The 19,256-nt window shown below is 41.3% G+C and overlaps 1 protein-coding gene across 1 annotated transcript in view; it reads left to right on the top strand.

Annotated features, from left to right (window-relative positions):
- The window catches only part of PDLIM4 (PDZ and LIM domain 4), a 78,830-nt gene extending 61,202 nt beyond the window's left edge, over positions 1-17,628 (top strand). Inside the window, exons 4-7 of the mRNA XM_063120707.1 lie at positions 5,272-5,447; positions 8,906-9,063; positions 15,469-15,589; positions 16,270-17,628. Of these exons, the coding sequence (XP_062976777.1) occupies positions 5,272-5,447; positions 8,906-9,063; positions 15,469-15,589; positions 16,270-16,474 (660 nt within the window). The 3' untranslated portion in view covers positions 16,475-17,628. The remainder of the gene's footprint in view (positions 1-5,271; positions 5,448-8,905; positions 9,064-15,468; positions 15,590-16,269) is intronic.
- Positions 17,629-19,256: the final 1,628 nt, after the last annotated feature.

Below are 19,256 nucleotides of genomic sequence, written 5' to 3'. Positions count from 1 at the left end.
CAGCAGGAAATACGATAACAAATCAGAAAGGTTTTCTTCGGAGGAAATAAATCTGTATACATGCTTTATAACATTCAGCAAAGGCTAAGTAAACCATACAAGAAGAATACTTTAATACCTGATTTATTTGGGGGAGGGTCCTTGAACAACCCCAGTTTTTCTGGGCAAATTGGCCTGTCCCAAACATTTGAAAAGATTATAATTTTATTTTTCCTTTGTGTACCCAGCTTTGCACTTGGCCATAATCAGAAGCCACATCTTCTGCAATGTCTTTCCACTCCCCCTCCCTGATCCTCTGCAATATCATAGGGGCAAAGAACAGGAAATGTATACAGATGGAGTTAGGTTAGAGGAGAACCACCAAAAGACTATGGTAGGTTTGGAAGCCAGAACCCATGGGGAAAAGGATAAAAAAAATGGATATTTCTGATAGAAGGGGCCAAATGTGATCTTGAAATCCACACCTCCAAGTCTGGAAGATAAACAATCAAATTATATCAGTTCTCATAGGTGCACCACCATATGCTATTCCCTCCCACCAAAATTATTTCAGCTGAGCCTACTGATAGCAAAACTAATACTTTTTATATGATTGCTTATGGCAACTGTTTGGGAAAGGCAACTAAGGCCATTGCTAGATGAGGGTTTAGCCTGGAGCGAGGCCCGGGCTCCCTGCTGTGCATGCAGACAACGCACAGGGGATCCCAGGGTAAGGCCAGGCTAAACCCTCCATTGACCCGGGATAACCAGATCTGCTTATGGCCCGGTTTTTCCGCAGCCCCGGGCTGAGCCCGGGGCTGTAGAAGGTCTAGTTACTTCCGTGGCTTTTCCTGGCTGCTTGCTTACTCGCAAGTAGCCAGGAGAAGCCGCGCACTGGGCACAGCGTTCTGCACTGTGCCCATCGGGCTGGGGGGAGATCACGGGGGGGGCGGAGGGGGCATCGGACATGGCGAGTGGGCGAGCGAGCAGGGGGTGGACATGGTAAGCGGGGGGTGGACATAGCGAGCGGGGGGTGGATGGGCGAGTGAGCGAGTGGGGGGCGAGCGGACGGATGGGCGAGCGGGGGGCATCATACATTGGGGGGAAATCAGGGGCAGGGGGGAGCGGGAACGCTTTTTTTTTTTTAAAAAAAACAAGGACTTACCTTTTCATTGGTGCACTCCTGCGCACATGGCCCTTTAAGGTTTTTTTAAAATGCAGGATGCGATGGGGCTTTCCTTTCCCCGTTGCGTCTTACATGTAGAAAAGGACGACGGCCCACACTAGCTGCAGCACAGCCTCGCTCCTTCTCCTCTCCGCATTAACTGGTAGGTCTAGCAAGGCCCTCACTCACATATTTGCCTATCTATCTATCTATCTATCTATCTATCCATCCATCCATCCATCCATCCATCCATCCATTTCCTGGACAGGGACAAACTAGCCACAGTAGTGCATGTGCTGTTAACTTCCTGATTAGACTGCTGCAATGCCCTCTACATGGGGCTGCCCTTAAAGATGACAAGGAAGTTGCAGGCTGCAGCTAGTGTAAAATGCAACAGCTAGACTGCTGTCCAGAACATCATGTAAAGAGCATATTATACCAGTCTTAAAGGAATTGCACTGGCTGCCCATCCACTTCCGGTCTGAATTCAAGGCGATGACATTTAAAGCCCTAAATAGCTTAGGACCTTGATACTTGAGGGAGCGCCTCTCCCTACATATGCCTGCCTGAGGTTTGAGAAATGTTGGAGGAGCCCTCCTCTGTGTCCCGCCAACATGAGACATACATTATGGCGACACGGGAGAGGGCTTTCTCTGTTGTGGCACCCCTGTTGTGGGATGCCCTCCCCTTGGAGGCCTGACTGGCACCAACGTTGGCCTCGTTTTGGTACCAAGTTAAAATGTGGCTTTTTATCAAAGCCTTTGAGGGCTAAATTTGCCTAAAAGCTGCACATAGTTTTAATTGTTTTATTGCTTTTAAATTTTCTACTGATTTTAGCTTGTTAATAATTTAATATGTTTTTAGCTGCGGAAAATATTTATTGTTTTATACTGTTTGAATTAATTTTATCAGTTCTCCACCCTGAGACCTCAATGATATAGGGAGGGATACAAATGTTTTTAATAAATAAAATAAGTAAAATTTTAACCCAGCTCTTCAGTCGATACAGCTCTTAGAGAGACTTCCATAAGTTCAATAAAAACAATTACAAAACATTGCATAGTAAAAAGTGCATGTGGCCTTTAAATAGCCTCTTTAGAGAAGTGGCAATGGTGACATTTTGCTTGGCTGGCTGCTTATTCTCTTCATCACAGGGCAGTTGGTTTGGATGGACTCTATGAACGCCTTAGTCCTAGCAGTTCAATCCCACCCCAATAAGCAGGAAGGCAATCCTGATCACTTTGAAAAATGTTTCACTTCTCATAGAGTGTTAGTTTTCCTGCATAATGGGCAGAGCAAACTTCAATAAGCAGGTAGAGCAATTGTGTGATACCATATGATGACATTTTTTGCCAGACTTAGACGAACAATCTCTGTTGTGGCACCCTGGTTGTGGAATGGCCTCCCCTTGGATGCCCGACTGGCACAGACGATGGCTTGGTTTTGGCACCAAGTTAAAATGTGGCTTTTTATCAAAGCCTTTGAGGGCGAAAATTTGCCTAAAGTTGCACATAGTTTTAATTGTTTTACATTTTCTGCTGGTATTACTTTGTTAATGGTTTAATACCTTTTAGCTGTGCAGATTATTTATTGTTTTATACTGCTTGAATTGATTTTATCTGTACGCCACCCTGAGATCCCAATGAAATAGGGAAGGATACAAATGTTTTAATAAATAAATAAAATTTGGGATGTGATGTAAAATTGCTGGTCATGTCTGCTGGGAGGAAATGCTCCTTTAGGGTCCACAAAGTTACAAAACGTCTGCTTTTTCATTCTCAAACAAAAACCATCCCTGGGAACCCATCTCTTGAAAAACAAGCCTAGGATGTCTTTATGGATAAATATTTCAAAAATGCCACAACGTAGCACATTTGAGCAAAGACTCCAAAAGAATCTCAACAGTCTAATGTTAACTTTACTTTAACATCCTGATGCCGTCTTCTCCTATCAGTAAAGCACTGAGGCAAAAACTACAGCTTTGTAGAATAATTCAGTGTGTATTTAGAATTCATTTTGTTCAATACTAAGTGGTTTACAAAATGCCTAGGATTAAGTGTCACCATGGAGAATGTGGCCCTCTGGGTTATTTAAAACAAAGAGGAGCCAAAAAGGAGGTAAAGAATGATCAACTTTGTTTTCTTCATCACTTCGTCAAGGAGGTATGGAGGGTTCTCAGTCTAGTTTGGGTTGAGAGGGAAGCTGTAACCTAGCCTGTAGAAAATAGATACTCACAGCAGTTTTTAAAAAAAATAAAAATAAATAAATACACACGGCAGTTTTCTGTAGACAGGTTTCCCCTATTTGTGTATTGTATATTCTATATTCTGGGATTCCCAAAGTGCCCCTTTTTTTCTGAGTGAGACCACCTCCCTGCCACTGTCACCACTGCCCATTTGCTTGCCCTCTGCCTACCACTACCCACAGGGAGGAGCCAAGGCAGGTGAGGCCTGCTGCTCTCTCTCCTTGCTCCTTTTATTCCTCATGCTTGGAGTGGCTGGGTGAACAGGCAGCAACACAGCAAGGGAGACGAGGAGGAGGAACAGGTTCCGGAAGCCCAGCAGTGGGTTCTCTGTTGGGGTGTTGGGGCCTTGGCAAACACCTGACATTGCCAACCTCTAATGCTCATCCCAGTTGTGCCCAAATGGATGGAAATGCAACTCGTATACTAAAATATAACTGCGAACATAAATACCCAAATCACTGCAACAATGGCTACTCTAGGATCCCTTTTGTTTGTACCATTTTACTTGCATTATTTCTCTTAGGTATTTTTAAATATGCTTCAGAACTTATAAGACTACTCTGGGTTGGATTGCCCTGAAACATTGATGATAGGAAACTGGATGTTTAAATTAATCAAATGACACATTATTTTAATACATGTTAAACCACTATATTTCTATCCATCCTTCTCTCTATATATGTACATACCTACCTACATACATAACTTGCAGTTTACCACTTCCGACTCATTGCATGCTAGAGCTGAAGCATAACAGAAGTGGTGTTAGGGAAAGGGAGGATTGGAAGAAGGTGACTATTTCCTCTCTCATGCCCCTTTCTCACCTAGAACTCTGAGCAACATAGACCAGAGCACGCAGGATGCAGCCTGACTTCCCCCTCACTTTAGGCCAAGCAAAGCTAGGGGCAGGGCAGAGACCATGTCCCAACAACCTGGGCAGCTGGGAGAAGCAAAGCAACTTAGGGAGTCTTCCTCCCTACTCGCCCTTGCTCAGACCATTGATTTGTGGATGGCTGGGGGAGTGGGGGAAACAAAGTGTGATTGCAGCCACTTCTGTGGCCAGCGAGAGCTCCTCGAGCTGCAACTGTGTTGTAGATCTCTGCAACTGAGATGGGAGGAAGGAACTAGAACATTCAGAAGAGGGAGCTGGGTATGTTGGAAGGAGAGAAGTGAGAGGAAGAGGTTCTCTCTTCTCTACACATCAAATCTGAAGGAACGTAGTTAACATTGTACAACAGCACAATTTTGGCCTCATTCAGAAGCCACCTTAAACTATGGCTTTAACCATGGTGGTTAAGCCAGAAAGCAGGGCTGGGTTCAGAAGACATCTTAAACCATGGCTTTAACCATGGTGAATAAAGCAAAAGGCTTATTCACAGTGGTTAAAGCTGTGGTTTAAGGTGGCTTCTGAAGACGACCTGGCTTTCTCCCTTAACCACCATAGTTAAAGCCATGGTGGTGTCTCACAGCAACACTGACAAGTATCTACGTTTTCTGAGGGGGGCTTTCCCGTATTCCTGAAGTATTCAATTTATCCCATTTGGATCTGGTCTGATTAACCTAAGACACTTGCTGCAAAAATCTTGACTATTTACATCAGTCAAAGCCTAAATGAAATGCAGCACAACTCAAGCAAATAGCAGCAGACATTCCACAAGAGCTGTCCTGTATTCCTCAAGCTTGTATTTCCTTGTTTATTCTAACAAAACTCTCTTTGGCGGTTCTTTACCGATAGCAGGCTACATAATTTTAAAGAAGTTTTGTTAGCAGTTGAGAGACTGCACACAAACTGCTGTTACAGGCGTGACATTTAACAGGAGAGGTTGCTTAACGTTGGCAATGCTAACTATGTTTCAAAACTTCTGTTTCTTTCTCTGCTTAGGATAATGGGTCTGTTCCAAACAGACGACAAGCAACCTTTTCTCCTGGAGGAAGTCCAACAGACAACAAGCAGATATCAAACCTGCAGTACAATAACCCTACACGACTGTATGCAAACAATGCAGACTCCAGTTTACCTTCACAAATGAGTGGCCTCCATATCACAACTTCCCCAAGGTAGGAGGGCCAAACTAGACATGACAATGGAGATGCTTTTAGAAATATCTGTCATGGGGGTTGGCAGGACCACACTGTGGGGGCAAAGGTGTTAATCCTTTCCCATGCTCTATTTTCCAAATTATATATCCCGGTTACTCTTCTTTCTTTTCATCCACTCTCCCACTCATACACCAAAGCTGTTATTGCTTCAATTCAAAAAGCAGCAGGAAAGAAGCTGATATGCATGTATACTAGAAACATATCGTGTTCCCAGTACTCCCACTCTGATATCACAACAGACCCAATCATGCAAATACTTGCATATTTTGTTTAAAGGAAACAACCTGTTTAAGCTGTTAGAACAGCCTTCTCCAACATGGGGCCATCCAGATATTTTTTGGACTACATCTCCCAGTATTCCTGACCACTGGCCATGCTGCCTGGGGCTAATGGGAACTGAACTCCAAAACACCTGAAGGGTGTCAGGTTGAGGAAGGCTGTGTTAGAACAGCTAAAATAACATGCCAAAGGGCTTTCTAAAAGGTAAAAAATTCTTTCCACGTGAAAGAATTGACATGAACTAGAATTGCAAAAAGAATGCTAAATCTTCACATTTTAAGAATGGACATAGGGAAATTATTTTAAAATAGCAGAAGACATATATTGTTGAAATAAGTGAATATTCAGGCTTGAAAGTGAAACCGACCTGTTCTGCATAGATCCAGTTAGACATTTTGGCCTATGGTAACATCCTTCACATGGCAATAGACTGGGACCAAGTACAGAAGTGTGCACACTGAACACTGAGCATCACACAAATACCATCTTGTGTGAAACAGAGAAATTCAAAAACAAAAGAATGGAAAGATCACAAAGATGAGGCAAATCACATGTTTAACTTACACACCACTATTTTCAAGGTGCAGAAATCATGTGGGGTACCAGGCATGCATACTCGAAGTTCTGTCCTAACTCCTACCATGTGAAGAACATTACTGTGGTCCTAGATGTTTGTCCAGACAGAACAGGAAATACACCTCAACCCCAGATGGAATAAGTAAACCGGTAAATCAGTTGGAATAAGTAAACTAGTAAATATGTACAATATCCAAAAGCCTAATAATGCAACTTTGGGCCTGTTCAGACAACCTGATAAGCCATGGTTAGGCTGCTAAGACTTTTGCAGCAAATGGTTAGTGAGCATGTTCAAACCGTGGCTATGTTGCCACCATGGTTAGGAATGGTTCACACAACGTGATAAATCATGGCTCACATGACACGCTAAGCCATAATGTTTAGCTCCAAATGCTTAATGTGTTGTCAAAATAGGGTCTTTATCTTTCAAGACTAACAGCATGTCTACTTTTTAAAAAAGCTCACTACCTTACTGAGGGTTCTGCTTCCGTTTTCTTTCTGGCATTACGATCAGCGACATTACATTTGAATGCTTCCTCTCTTTGTGTGCTCCATTCATGTCAATCAAACATCGCCATCTAGTGGCAGTATTATAACACAACACCAACTTTACACAGGGCCAATTTTAATTATTTCTGTGTTATTTTAAAGCAGACACACACACACACACACACACACAAACTTGTCTCACACATATTCACAATGTAAACCACTTCAGTGATTCAACCAATTCAAGCTCATAGTCATGGAGCTTGCCAAGCCAACAATAAGATGCAAGTGCAAAGGTATCATATATCTAGGGTTCAATCCTGTCAATTGGAAGTAGGAAAGTCCACCCAGGTCCTCAAAGGCAGCAGATCCCCCTGCGTCCGGCCCTCATGGGCCCAGGCAGACTCACCTGGTGCTGGGATGGACCTGTGCCTGAGTGCTCGTGAACCCCCAAGAACACATGGGCACAGGTCTGCCCTGGCTTCCAGATTGCACCCTTTCCCCCCACTGCATTAATGGCAGCAATTTCCCCAGCTTTGCATGTTCCCCCCTCCCACAGAGCTGATGAGGGCCTTAAAGACCCTATTAACACTTGCATTAATAGGGCCTTTGAAGCCCCCATCAGCTGGTGGGGAGAAATGCGAGACTTCCCCAAGGCTGGGGAAATTGCGCATTTCCTCCCTCCATGCTAACAACAGCAAGCCTATTTGCTAGAAAACTATAACTTCAAACTATTACAACAATTTCACAAGTTTTTATAAATGCTACATTACACATAATGGCTAAACACCTATAAGTTTTTCAAACAATATTCACAGCATTGTTATTAATACTTTGTTTTAGCATATAACTATCCAGTCCATCTTCTCATTTAGACCTACTGGAAATTTAGTCTTCAAGGAATGGATCCAATACAGTTCTTTCTATAAAAATATTACCTTCCTGCTCAAAACAGTCCATTTAAATATTAGCTAATTCAGGGGCAATATAGATATGGTAGTTCCAAAAATTGGCAATAAAATGTGTGTCCTTTTGTGATAATCAGTTTGGGAGCAAAAATTGCCCAGCACGTTTCAGGACCATGGGGTGAAAGATTGTCAGATTCATCACCATTGAAGCCCCTTACCCAGTAGCCACCAGTTATCAGTTGACAATTCCTCCCCCCCAAGACCCTCTGAGTGATACTGTATCATCAAATAGTGTCACTCTGGGGTCTTCGGGTGGTGGCAGTATAGTGGCTCTAGGGGGTAAATGCCCATGAATTTTGGCCTCAGCCTCCCAGATTCAAAGATATGACACACACACACACACACACACACACACACACATTTTACCACCCACAAATGGGATGGTAAAATGAGATTTCAGTTTAGCTTTAGTTTTGAGGCTGGCTTCTTAAGCCTCATATGGTTATCATTTATATCTAGTGTTTCAGCATTGTTTAAACCTTGAGGCTTTTTCTAAAATATGTATGATAGATACTTCAGAACTGGGTTGTATGGAAGTGTTTTAGATTTTTTAACATGCACACTTGGGACCATGTTTGGCAACAGCAAACAGTGGCACAAATGCCAGATATTTTTCAATGGATGGAAGACTTCCAAGACCTTCAGTAATTTAATTTAATGCATTTTTTTTTAAAAAAAAATATCATCCATGTGTGGCACAATAAGTCATAATGAATTGTGGCAGCAGCTGCCCTGTCTGTAATGCAAATGTTCATTGGTCACTCTTAAGCCCTGTTGCACAGTAGCAAATGAAGTGGGGAGCATACCACTTTGCCTTCCATAGTTTGTTCAATTCTTTCTGCATAGTAGGCTATGTATGGGAAGAAAAGCCTCATGCAGGAAAAGAAGCCATGCTTAAGTGAATCCCCATTAAAATAAACATAGGGTTTGTTTATGGGTGAACTGTAATGATCAAACTCAATGTTTTGTGAAACAAAAGTACTAGAAAATGTTGATTAAAAACCTCACAGTTTACAAAGGATTCTCTTTCTTTGTTGAATTCTTGACTTGGTTCCTCTCTGGTGTGTGCAGATGTTAGTTGGCCTCTCTTTTGTATTTAAATAGTGCTGACCCTTCAAGGTCCCTACCAAGAAACAGAAACGGAATTGATATGGACTCAGATGTGTACAAAATGCTGCAGGATTATGAAAAGCCAGTTTCAGAACCTAAACAGTCAGGATCCTTCCGATACCTACAGGGCATGTTGGAAGCTGGAGAGAATGGTAAGAAATAAACCATTCCTGTTTTTAAAAACATGTTAAAAAAAAAAGAAGCACTATCCCACTTTATCTTAAAATTCAACGTGGCTTACAATTGGCGTAGCATGAAATTTGATTACATCCAACAATAAAGTCTAATACGCCAGGGTAGTCAGCAGGGATGGAATACGGATCAACTGAAGTTATCGTTTGGATGATCATTGTGGGTGGGGGAGAGAAGTTAGGCTAGGGTGACCAACTGTCAGGATTTCCCCGGATTTGTCCTGGTTTTTGTTCTTTCCATGGTGTCAGGGGATATTTTCTATAATTTTCAATAATGTCCTGGAATGACACACCTTCCTCTTTAAGGCTGCCATTAGCATGGCAGGAGGGAATGACATGCTTTCTTGAGGCACAACATTCCCCCACTCCAAGCTCCAATTGAGGTCTTAAAGGGGAAAGTGGGTCATTCGTGGACATTATAGAAATGGCCCCAATTGGAGTGGATGGTGGTGGTGCAGAATGAAATCCTTTCCCCTCCTCTACTCCAATCGGGTTCTTTAAGGTGGCGGGGGAATAACGTACTTTCTGCAGGACTCAGAAAGCTGCTTCCACACACACACACTAGGTGTCCTCTTTTTTGGTTTCCCAAATATGGTCACCCTAAGTTAGGCTCCCAAACAAGGGGCATGAAAACACTGGGTTTTTTAGTAGTTTGCATTGAACATTGCTTGACAGGGTGGAAGGACTTTTCTTATGTGCTGGGGACCGGGTGGCTTCTTCTGTTTTTCTTGTTTCTGCTGGTGCCAGCAGTGCTGCTCCACTCTCGGCCTCCTAGCCATTTTCTAACCTCCAAATAACTAGGAAACAGTGTCATTCCAGGAAAGTGTCTGTGTGTGTGTGTGTGTGTGTTGGGGTGGGGGGGGACATGACTGATACCACCTGATAATTTTTTTTGCGGAGGGGAGGAAAAATGGATTTTTGTTTTGTTTTGTCGGAAAAACATGCCACATGCTTCAAAGACATGGTGGTCACCTGTGGTGACTGGCATGGTTTTATAGCAGGTATCACAAACCTAGCCTTGAGCGCAGGGGCCAAAAAAGAGTGGACCAGCCAGATCTGGGGCTGCTGTACTCCCAACTGAGGAACTGGATAGGGTTGCTGATATCAATCTGGACAGTGATCTAGAAACTGTGTAACCTGAGATAGGTCCCTCATGGAGGCCTCATGGAGGCCGTTTATGGACAACCAAGCCCAATTCACCTGAAGAGTACAGTACTTTCTTCTCCGCTGCAGGAAGTCCTGTTGTAAATTAGAATTTCTTCTGAACACAGACTGATCAACAGCCTGATTAACCTATCTCCCAAAACCTGTAGAGGGGGAATATAAAGAAAAGGTAATAAATATAACAAATGAATCAGATATTGTCCATCGCTCTCTATTCAAATCTCTCTAGCACAAAACTTAGAGACAAACAAGTTGCCCCAGCAAAAAAAGGCAGGCACAAGTCTCCCCCCACCCCGGTGGCAGGCAAAAACATTTCCTGCAGTCCTTCTCATTTTCCTCTTATAATTTCCAAAAGGGTCAGTCTGCCCCTCAGTTTCCAGGCAACTAGTCTATTCTCTCGTCTAGAGATAAGATTCATGTTTTGACTAGGCATTGATTGTTGGAGGCTTACAGGCAGCAGTTAGCAAAACAGCATGGCCTTGCTATTTTCTGGCTGTCTCCAATGTTACAATCATGTTATGAAAAAAAAGGAGAGAGGTCAAACAGGGAAACACAATCCTTGATTCATTATGGAGTCGGTTTCACGTAAACATAAGCGGCATCAGCTTGAGACAATGAGGGTATCAACCCTTCTTTGTAGGACTCGAAAGAGAACACAATGGGCCACACACTGACCTGCAGGCCAGGGGTTTGGCTCTTTAAGGATTCACACTCTTCAGGATTCACACTCTTCATAAGGCCTCAGTTCACCTTACGCCTTTGTTGGAGAAACCAAGTTGCTCCCTTAGAACTTTCCATGGTGCTGAACTACTCCCCTGCCCAGCTAATCTCCTGGATACCTGGTATGGCTAAATCAGAACAGCAGTTGCCATTAACTTTCCCCTGCCCCCAAATGACATTTTATCTAGGACATTTGGGGTTAAGAAAATGGGTACCTACCTGACTGCCAAGTCACCATTTTGCCAGCTATTCAATGAGGATGTCTTTAAATTGGCCAATCTAGACCAATTTGGGCCAGCCCTGAACTGTTCCTACCCTCTCGAGAGATCAACAGGTTTAGGTACCACTTGGGCACTCCTCATGATACTTTTTTTTTTAATACCAATAGTTAATCATCTCTCACTGTAAAGATCTTGTAGTATAAGCCAGCTAACATAAACTCAGTGAAGTAGTAAAGAATGTCCCTGAACGCTCCTAAGTCAAACTATTGCTCCCTTTGTTCTGATCCACCCTGAGTTCAGAGCCATTGAATTCTTTGTACTCTTTGTTCTGAAGCCCATAGCTGCCCTGGAGTTTGGGCACCAGCCTTTTTTTCTTCCTTTTTGCTTCCTTCACACATGTGGGCCTTAGCTCAGCTCACTCGGAATCTGCTTGGCTTCAAAAATTGTTCCTCATGGTCCTTCCCAAGCACAACTCCCTGCTTCACTGTGATGCCTAACCCCACATTTCCAGGGCCAGTGTAGCACTAAACCTACTATAGAAATGTGAGTTACAAGTCCAGCTATATACCAGGAGTTTTAAAAGGATTGGTTAAAAAGAAGATCTTGCTTGTAATATGGTGGACGGGAAGCTTTCTGGAGTCATGACACCCCATGCAGTGTTTGCACTTAAATGGACCAATTTAAATTTACTTTCTTAAATGGATTTCCATTTCTGTTGCTTCAAAACTAAACCTTCCATTCATTCACTCAGCACTCAAATACAAAGTCACCTGTGAAGCACCAGTGCATAATCTCTAAAATGTTAAGCATCTCCTTCTTTTACGTTCACATTGCACTGAAAACAGGATTCTACGAAATACTTTTATTCTCAGGAGCTTTAGTTTTTCGTTTTTCTTTTTTATGATCAGCAACACACTGAGTCTCTAATAAGCTATGTTTCCTGCAGTGAATCTGACAGAATTTGTAAAGAAACATAACAGTTACCTCAGTAGGTGCCCCTGAACCATGAAAGATGAGCCCTCAAACCACAAAGCAGAGAAAAGAATGTTCAGTCTTTTTTCCTGTCTTTTTTTACAAAGTTATGTAGCTGCCTAGTTGAGGGACATAAATTTGGGGTGGGAGCCATGGGCATGCAGAAACAGAGGAGAAAAACCGCCATGAATGCAGTTAATTCCAGCATAACTTTTGAACCTCGCTCTCTCTTTAGAGAAACACTTTCCTCTAAATGTTGTAGTTTGTGTGCCATTTTGAAGACCTTCTTACTGAACACACACACACAATATTTGTTTATTTCAACTGACCTTTTCCACCCCATCCCACCCCACACATACCTAAATCAAAATAGTCAACTGATTTTACTGAAGAAAAGGCAAAAAGTGTCCTTCACCAAATGAAACACTAAAATATTACTTGAATTGCTTTTTCTTACTGGCGTTCCAATGAAGACTTTTGCAGATGTCTTCATTTTCATAGTCTTCCTTTTCAGAACACTATTCTGTATTCTAAGGTATACCTCGATATTAGTTTTCCCCCCTCACACTATATATCCCAGACTGTTTTGTTTAACTTTTGGGGAGATTTGCACAAATTATTCACAGTAGTTATGGTGCTTTAGTGAATTTGCACAAATCTCCCTGATTATTTTTTAAAAAATAATTTTTGCAAATCTTCCTGAAGGTGGAAGAAGTTTAAATATGTGTAAATCTCATGAAGTTTAAAACATTTACCTTAAATATGTGCAAATTTCTTTGGAGGTGAAAAAGATCTATAAAAAAAAGTCTGCTCCACTAATTAGTGCATTTGCACTTATTAGACAAGTAGTGCAATAAACTACTAAGATTGTAGCACATAGGTCTATGGGATATATGCCAGGAGCAGGCAGGAGGACTAAGTGGGAAACACAGCAAGCCACAGAGTCAGGAGTAATGTGGGTTAGCAAACAAACAAACAACCCACCATAGCTTATTTTCAGGATGATTTACCATGATGTGTAAACTGACCCAGAGAGTAAAGCACCTACTGAGACCCAAAACTATGTGTTCAGTATGATCTAGGAAGTTCAGTATCACCTAGGAAACCATGAAGGCACTCTGCAGTCGCTATGTGAACTGACAGCTTTGAGTCCAAGGGATGTGGTAAAAAAGTAACCTCGGGCACTAGGAAACAGCTACCAAAAAATCTTTAGCTGAACACGTATTTTCTTAATCTCTGAATTCCGAATTCGGAAATTTGAAGGATAAGTCCCATTGGCAAGGTTCTCACATCTAAATATGTTTTTGTGGATGCTCTGGAGTCCTTAAAAATGGCTTGGTCTCTCTTTGATCTCCCCAACCTCACCCATCCAGAAGCCATTCTTTTGACTCTTTTTGGACAACAGGGTATTCAGTAGTGCCTAACTGACTTGAAGCTACTGTCTCTTTTTTGAATTTGAAATTAAAGCTGAGAAAGCCAAGGGACTAAAGTCCTTTGGTTTCCCCTTCCCCTGAAGTCAAGTAATCATTTGTTTTCCTTTTCTCCTAAACCTAATGTTTCCACACTTGGGGTCCACCATTGCCACCAGCACCTGAGCTTCCTTGGTCACATAGCATTCTAATCTTCTGCTGTGCCATTTTCATAGTGCCACATCCCACCCCTTATTTGGAATATGCTAATGTACCCAGTTTTCATATTTCTTTGAACCTTTCTACACAAGTCATTTATTGTGAGCTCATGTTTCCTGTAACACAGTAGTTTGTGGGTAGTTTACACATCGTTGTCATCCTCCAGGGCCTCTCCTGTTCTTTCCAACTATTTTAGCAGGGATTTTTTTTCTAACGAGGGCTATCTGTTAATGGTATATCCATAAAATGGCAGCATGAAACCCTAGTGTATTTGTGCAGTTCTGCTATATCACAGCACTACCTAGTGGCTGCTTAATGGAACATATAGAATGGCAGAGAAAGAAAACCACCAGGGGATGGGAATGTGTAAAGGAGCTGATCTTAATCCCACAAAGAATCCAGAAGCAGAAGCCTTATAAAGTGACAGGTTAAAAGCCTCATGTAGAAAAGCATGTTATCTCTTCTTAGTTAAGCCTCTTTGAACTAGTATATGAACTAGTTATTATACCTCCGTGTGCTTGGAGGTATAATAACCAATCTATTTTTCTCTTCTGCAATTAATGTGTATGCATGTGTTTCAAGAGTAAAAATCTGTTAAAAAAATAAAGTCTGTGCTTTTGGACTTTAATGAGCATTTGAGCGATTTAGAAGCAGATATTCCCCCGTTTTAATAAAGCATAGTGCATATATCAGCTCTGCACACACCACACTTCTGACTAAAGCCCCCCTTAGATGCATGTTGGTCATAAAATGTGTACCCACCAAGTCGTGTATCTGTGTGAACAGGACACGGGCACTTGTATGGTTGCATATACTTAAGCATTACAGGATACATTAATATCTTGTATATGATCTTTTTGTTGCTTCTCTTTCCCCTTGATCGGTTATGGATACATACATACCTAACATCAAAAAAGAGCCAGCTTCTAACATGCTATCTGACTTATGTTACAGACCCTCAAAGGCCTTCTTGAGCCATGACATACAATAAAAGAAATAAATCCCCACACTAGTAAAAATGCACTTTAATAGTGTTAAAGCTGGGCTTTATTTCCCTTGCTCAGTAAAAAGGTTTATGCTTTTTTCTATTGGGTTGATCATATATAAACATCTAATTAAGCCACGTAATGCCTTTTGTTCTTCTATGGTTTCATACATGTCTTTGTTTCTTACCAGTGTTCTTTCTTTTCTTGGAATATTTCCCATTTACATTTCCCAAAAGGTCAAGCTCTGGTTTTAATCCATTAAATCAATCCACTTCACATATGGCCCAGATGTTCTCATTGCTTTATTATTTTTATTGCCATGCCACCATTTTTCAAGTGGATATGTTATTATCACATAGAGCCAGGTGATCTATCATCACATTTACAGTCCCATCCTAACCATGTTTACTCTGAAATAAATTCCATTGATTTCTAGGGGATTTACTTCCAAGTAAGTATACTTCCTGAGTGCAGCTTTAGAACTTTTTCATCTCTCCAGTGGGAACGGATGTAGAAATCCATGTGGGAGGGGAATTCCACGATAGCTCTATCAACCTACTTTTACCTGTAGAATTTCAGAATAAATTATTTCATCAGTTAAGATGTTTTCATATTAGGAATATCCCACATGCCTTAAATAGATAACTCCAAAATATTGCCTTAAATTCTTGGCAGGTGAAAAACATGACCGACTGGCTAGTCCAAGACATGTTAAATCTCCAGTATCGAAACTGGGTGGGGCCATGTCTGGCTTACAGATGCTTCCTGAGTGCACCAGATGTGGCAATGGAATTGTGTAAGTACATGAATCTCCCCCAAGAGCCTTAATGTTTAATGTACTCTTTGGAAAAAGCTAAATAATGAACATGCCATCTGCTTCACTTTAAAATATCATCGTAATGTATACCATAAGGTGGTGTTACATACAGGGCGAAAATATCAAGGTAGAATGACTACATCTTTCACAGAGTTTTGATATGAATATACTGTATGTTATTGCCTTGATCCAAAGTTCTTTGGTAGCTCCAAAGCGCATATGGAGCTCCATACTAGAAAGAACGTCTCTGTTCACTTGTATGTTAGGTAGTGCTTCACACATAGTTTTTTTTATTCCAAAGTTCGGCGCTCCTGCTCATGCTGAGCTTCAGTGTACAACAGAGCCCCATAGACTTTGCACAGTTCTTAGCCTCAGAAAGAGGTGTGCCTCGCTGAAATACAATTATGTGAGTGAGGAAAGTTGGATCGTTGTTGTTTTAAACCCACGTTGAATTACACTGTCCCAGACCACTTTAAGGCAGGTTATTTGTGGCAAAAGAAAAGAGGTGGTGTGTGAATGGGATATGGAGATGGGGGGTTGTAGCAATCCCTTGGGGGGGGGACTCATAAAAGGCAAGCCACTAATATAACCTGCAGCAAGTATTTGTAACTTTTAATATTTAAATTTCTAATCTTATCTTCTTTTCTGCATTCTGATAGTGGCACAATAGTGAAAGCCCGTGACAAGCTCTACCATCCGGAATGTTTCATGTGTGATGACTGCGGCCTCAACCTGAAGCAAAGGGGCTACTTCTTCATTGAGGAACAGCTGTACTGTGAAACGCATGCCAAGGAAAGGGTTAAGCCACCAGAAGGATATGATGTGGTAGCTGTTTATCCCAATGCTAAAGTTGAACTTGTCTAAATAGATACTCTTATTTCCCGGAGAGGTCAAAAGGTGGCACACCCACCCACAGGCACAGGCTCTGTTTTAATGTATGGCTGTAATCAAGCTCCGATTACTCCAGTCTCAGTAAAATGCCTTTTCAGAGATAAAACAGTTTACACTTGGGATCTCAAGGGGATAGTGCTGAAAGCCTCTGAAAAGGGTTTTTTTTCCCTTTTGACACTTCGCTTTTGAGTTGCTGTGTTGCTGTTTGGGTTTGGGGTGGGGTGGGTGGATTTGGTTGTTGTTCTTTAGGGTGGTTTTTTGTTTTTTACTGCAGATAGTTTTGGTCGGAGCCCAATCCAAAATCTGTGTAAATATGGATACTTTTTAAAAGCATAGTTTCATATTAAATCAGTATTCTTTTATTCCGTTTCATTTTAAAATATAAAGAGGACAGTTTAAAAGCTCAAAGGAAATAAGGCACTTTAAGGAAATGAAAATGACATTTTAAAGCATTGCATTATCTTTTTTCTTTTGTCAGTAACACAAGTATGCCATTGCTTTGTGGCTTTCGGGTGATAGAACGTGGAGACCACATTTAATGTAATTTTAAATATATATCTGGATAGAGGATTTTTTACAGTAAACCTGGGGAAATGACTCCTAAAGACTCAAGTAAATCCTTTTTTTAAAAAAAATGTTGTTTCTAAAATTGCTGCCTTTTTGATACATTTCTATATACTGCTTAGGAAAATGATGCCCTACTTGCAGTTTTCAAACACTATTATATAGTCCTTCTAAGAATGTTCATGAACATTTTTTGTCATTCTGGTGATGTATGGCAGCAGCAGCAGCAGCAGCTGAAGCTGTGCACTGGGGTTCATTCCCCAACACTGCCCTTCTTGCTGTCCTAAAGAAAACATTATTGGAAGCCCCATGGATGTTCGGTCACCAGTTAGCTGATAATACTAAGGAGACTGATGATGATACAGAACCTGTTATGTATCTTGGGTCTTTCCAGGGCATGTAATGCATACACTTGTGTTAAGATCAAGAGGTTCCTAATATAAATTCCAATGGGGCAGAGAAGGGATAGCTTAGAATACTGTAAGTATGTAAACCACTGATGTGCCCCGAATGTATACTTACTGCAAAGAATCTGGTATATTACAGAATCCTTTCATACATTATGTGGATTCCCTTTTCTTTTATTTGAGATACCATGGCTTATCTTATGGATATTCTCTGATACTGAATCATCCAGACACCTACACTTCTTGTCTTTTTTCATTCTTCTCTTTGAACACTCCAGCACTAGACACATTACTGAAAACTCCTTCGAGATACAGTGAAGCTGATTTAGGGTGCTTGCAGACAAAAGGTTCCTAGTGCTACCATTCAAAGACATTGTATAGATTTCCCTCCTTAACAAATATTTTGTGGTTAAAAAAAGATGGAAGAAGGTTGATGACATCTGGACACCACCACCACTCCATAAATGTCCATGAATGAGCAAGAGTGATTGCATGATAAAAGCCTCATTTGGAAGCAGCCCTGGAGTATTCAGCTCTATGTACAGAATACTAGAATTCAGCCTAGGTTGAAAAAGAAAAAGAATTCTTTGCAGATACGTTTTGGGATGAGGCTTCAAGACCTAAAGACTTATCCAGGCAATCATGATATAGCACAACAATTGCATATGTGTTAATCATTTGTCAGTTTTGAATTGTTATGATGAACAAGAATAGTTTGTTTCTTTAGAGGAATTATGTCATTGCCAATCATGATTAATTATGGAGCTACCCAAAAACATTGCAGCTTGTGACTTAAAGGGTATGACTGAGATCTTACTGAAGTCAATATCTGAAGTCAATTATATATATTAAAAAATAAAACAGATGTGAGATGTATTTTTTAGAGATTTAAATACTCAGTGACCTTAGCATACTCGGAAACAATCATTGCTTTGGACAGCTAAGTTGCTAAGTCCGAATTGTAAAGGGAAAGAAATAAACTTTATATATTTAAACCTTCAGGACTCAATTGCTTTTTGGCAAGAGTTTCTATGGCTTTTTTTTAATAGCAGGAGTGGGGTACATCCTAGGAAATGTGGCAACTCTCTAGAAGCAGAGGGCTATTGGCATGGTTAGTATGGCATTGGCAAAGAACTAGCTCCAGTTCAGTGGCCAACTTTCTCCCAAGTCATGATATGGTAACACATCATAAGTGCTATGCAGCTGAAATACAAAAAAGCCTCTCATCAAGCTGGGTTTCAGGGATTTGGTAGCACTTCCTAAGGAGGAAGTGCTCTTCCCAGATCTCCACTGTATAAGTTTCTGCCTGAAACACTTAAATGAGGACTCACCCCAAATGGTGAGGCTGAAACACAACCTACTTTGTGTTTCAATGAAGTCAGAACAGAAATCTGTCAAAACAGAATTCATGTTCAGAAAGGCCATTCCTTCTAAAAAAAAAGAGAGATGCCTCTTATAAGATAGTACTTGTAATCTCCAGTTGCTATTAGTGCATGTAGTAAAAATAATTGACAGAGCAATCTAAAGCGGATTGACCACAACTAGATCAAGGGTGGGGAACCTCTTTCAGCCCAAAGGCTAAATTCAATTTTAGAGAAGCTCTCAGGGGTTGCATTCCAGTGGTAGACAGAGCTGAAGGCAAAGGGAGTGGGACCAAAGACAAAAAAAGTAGAGAGAAAAAAAATCCCCCCAAAATACTACTATATTATTCTTGAATTTTGTACTGACAGTAACCAAGGCCTAGGGGTGGCATTTCAACCTGTAAGAATTAGAGAAAACTTCAC

The sequence above is a fragment of the Elgaria multicarinata genome, chromosome 3 (assembly GCF_023053635.1).
Source record: "Elgaria multicarinata webbii isolate HBS135686 ecotype San Diego chromosome 3, rElgMul1.1.pri, whole genome shotgun sequence".
In the NCBI taxonomy this organism is placed as follows: domain Eukaryota; kingdom Metazoa; phylum Chordata; class Lepidosauria; order Squamata; family Anguidae; genus Elgaria; species Elgaria multicarinata.
Note: the sequence above shows the minus strand (reverse complement) of the source record. Positions and strands in the feature narration are given on the sequence as shown.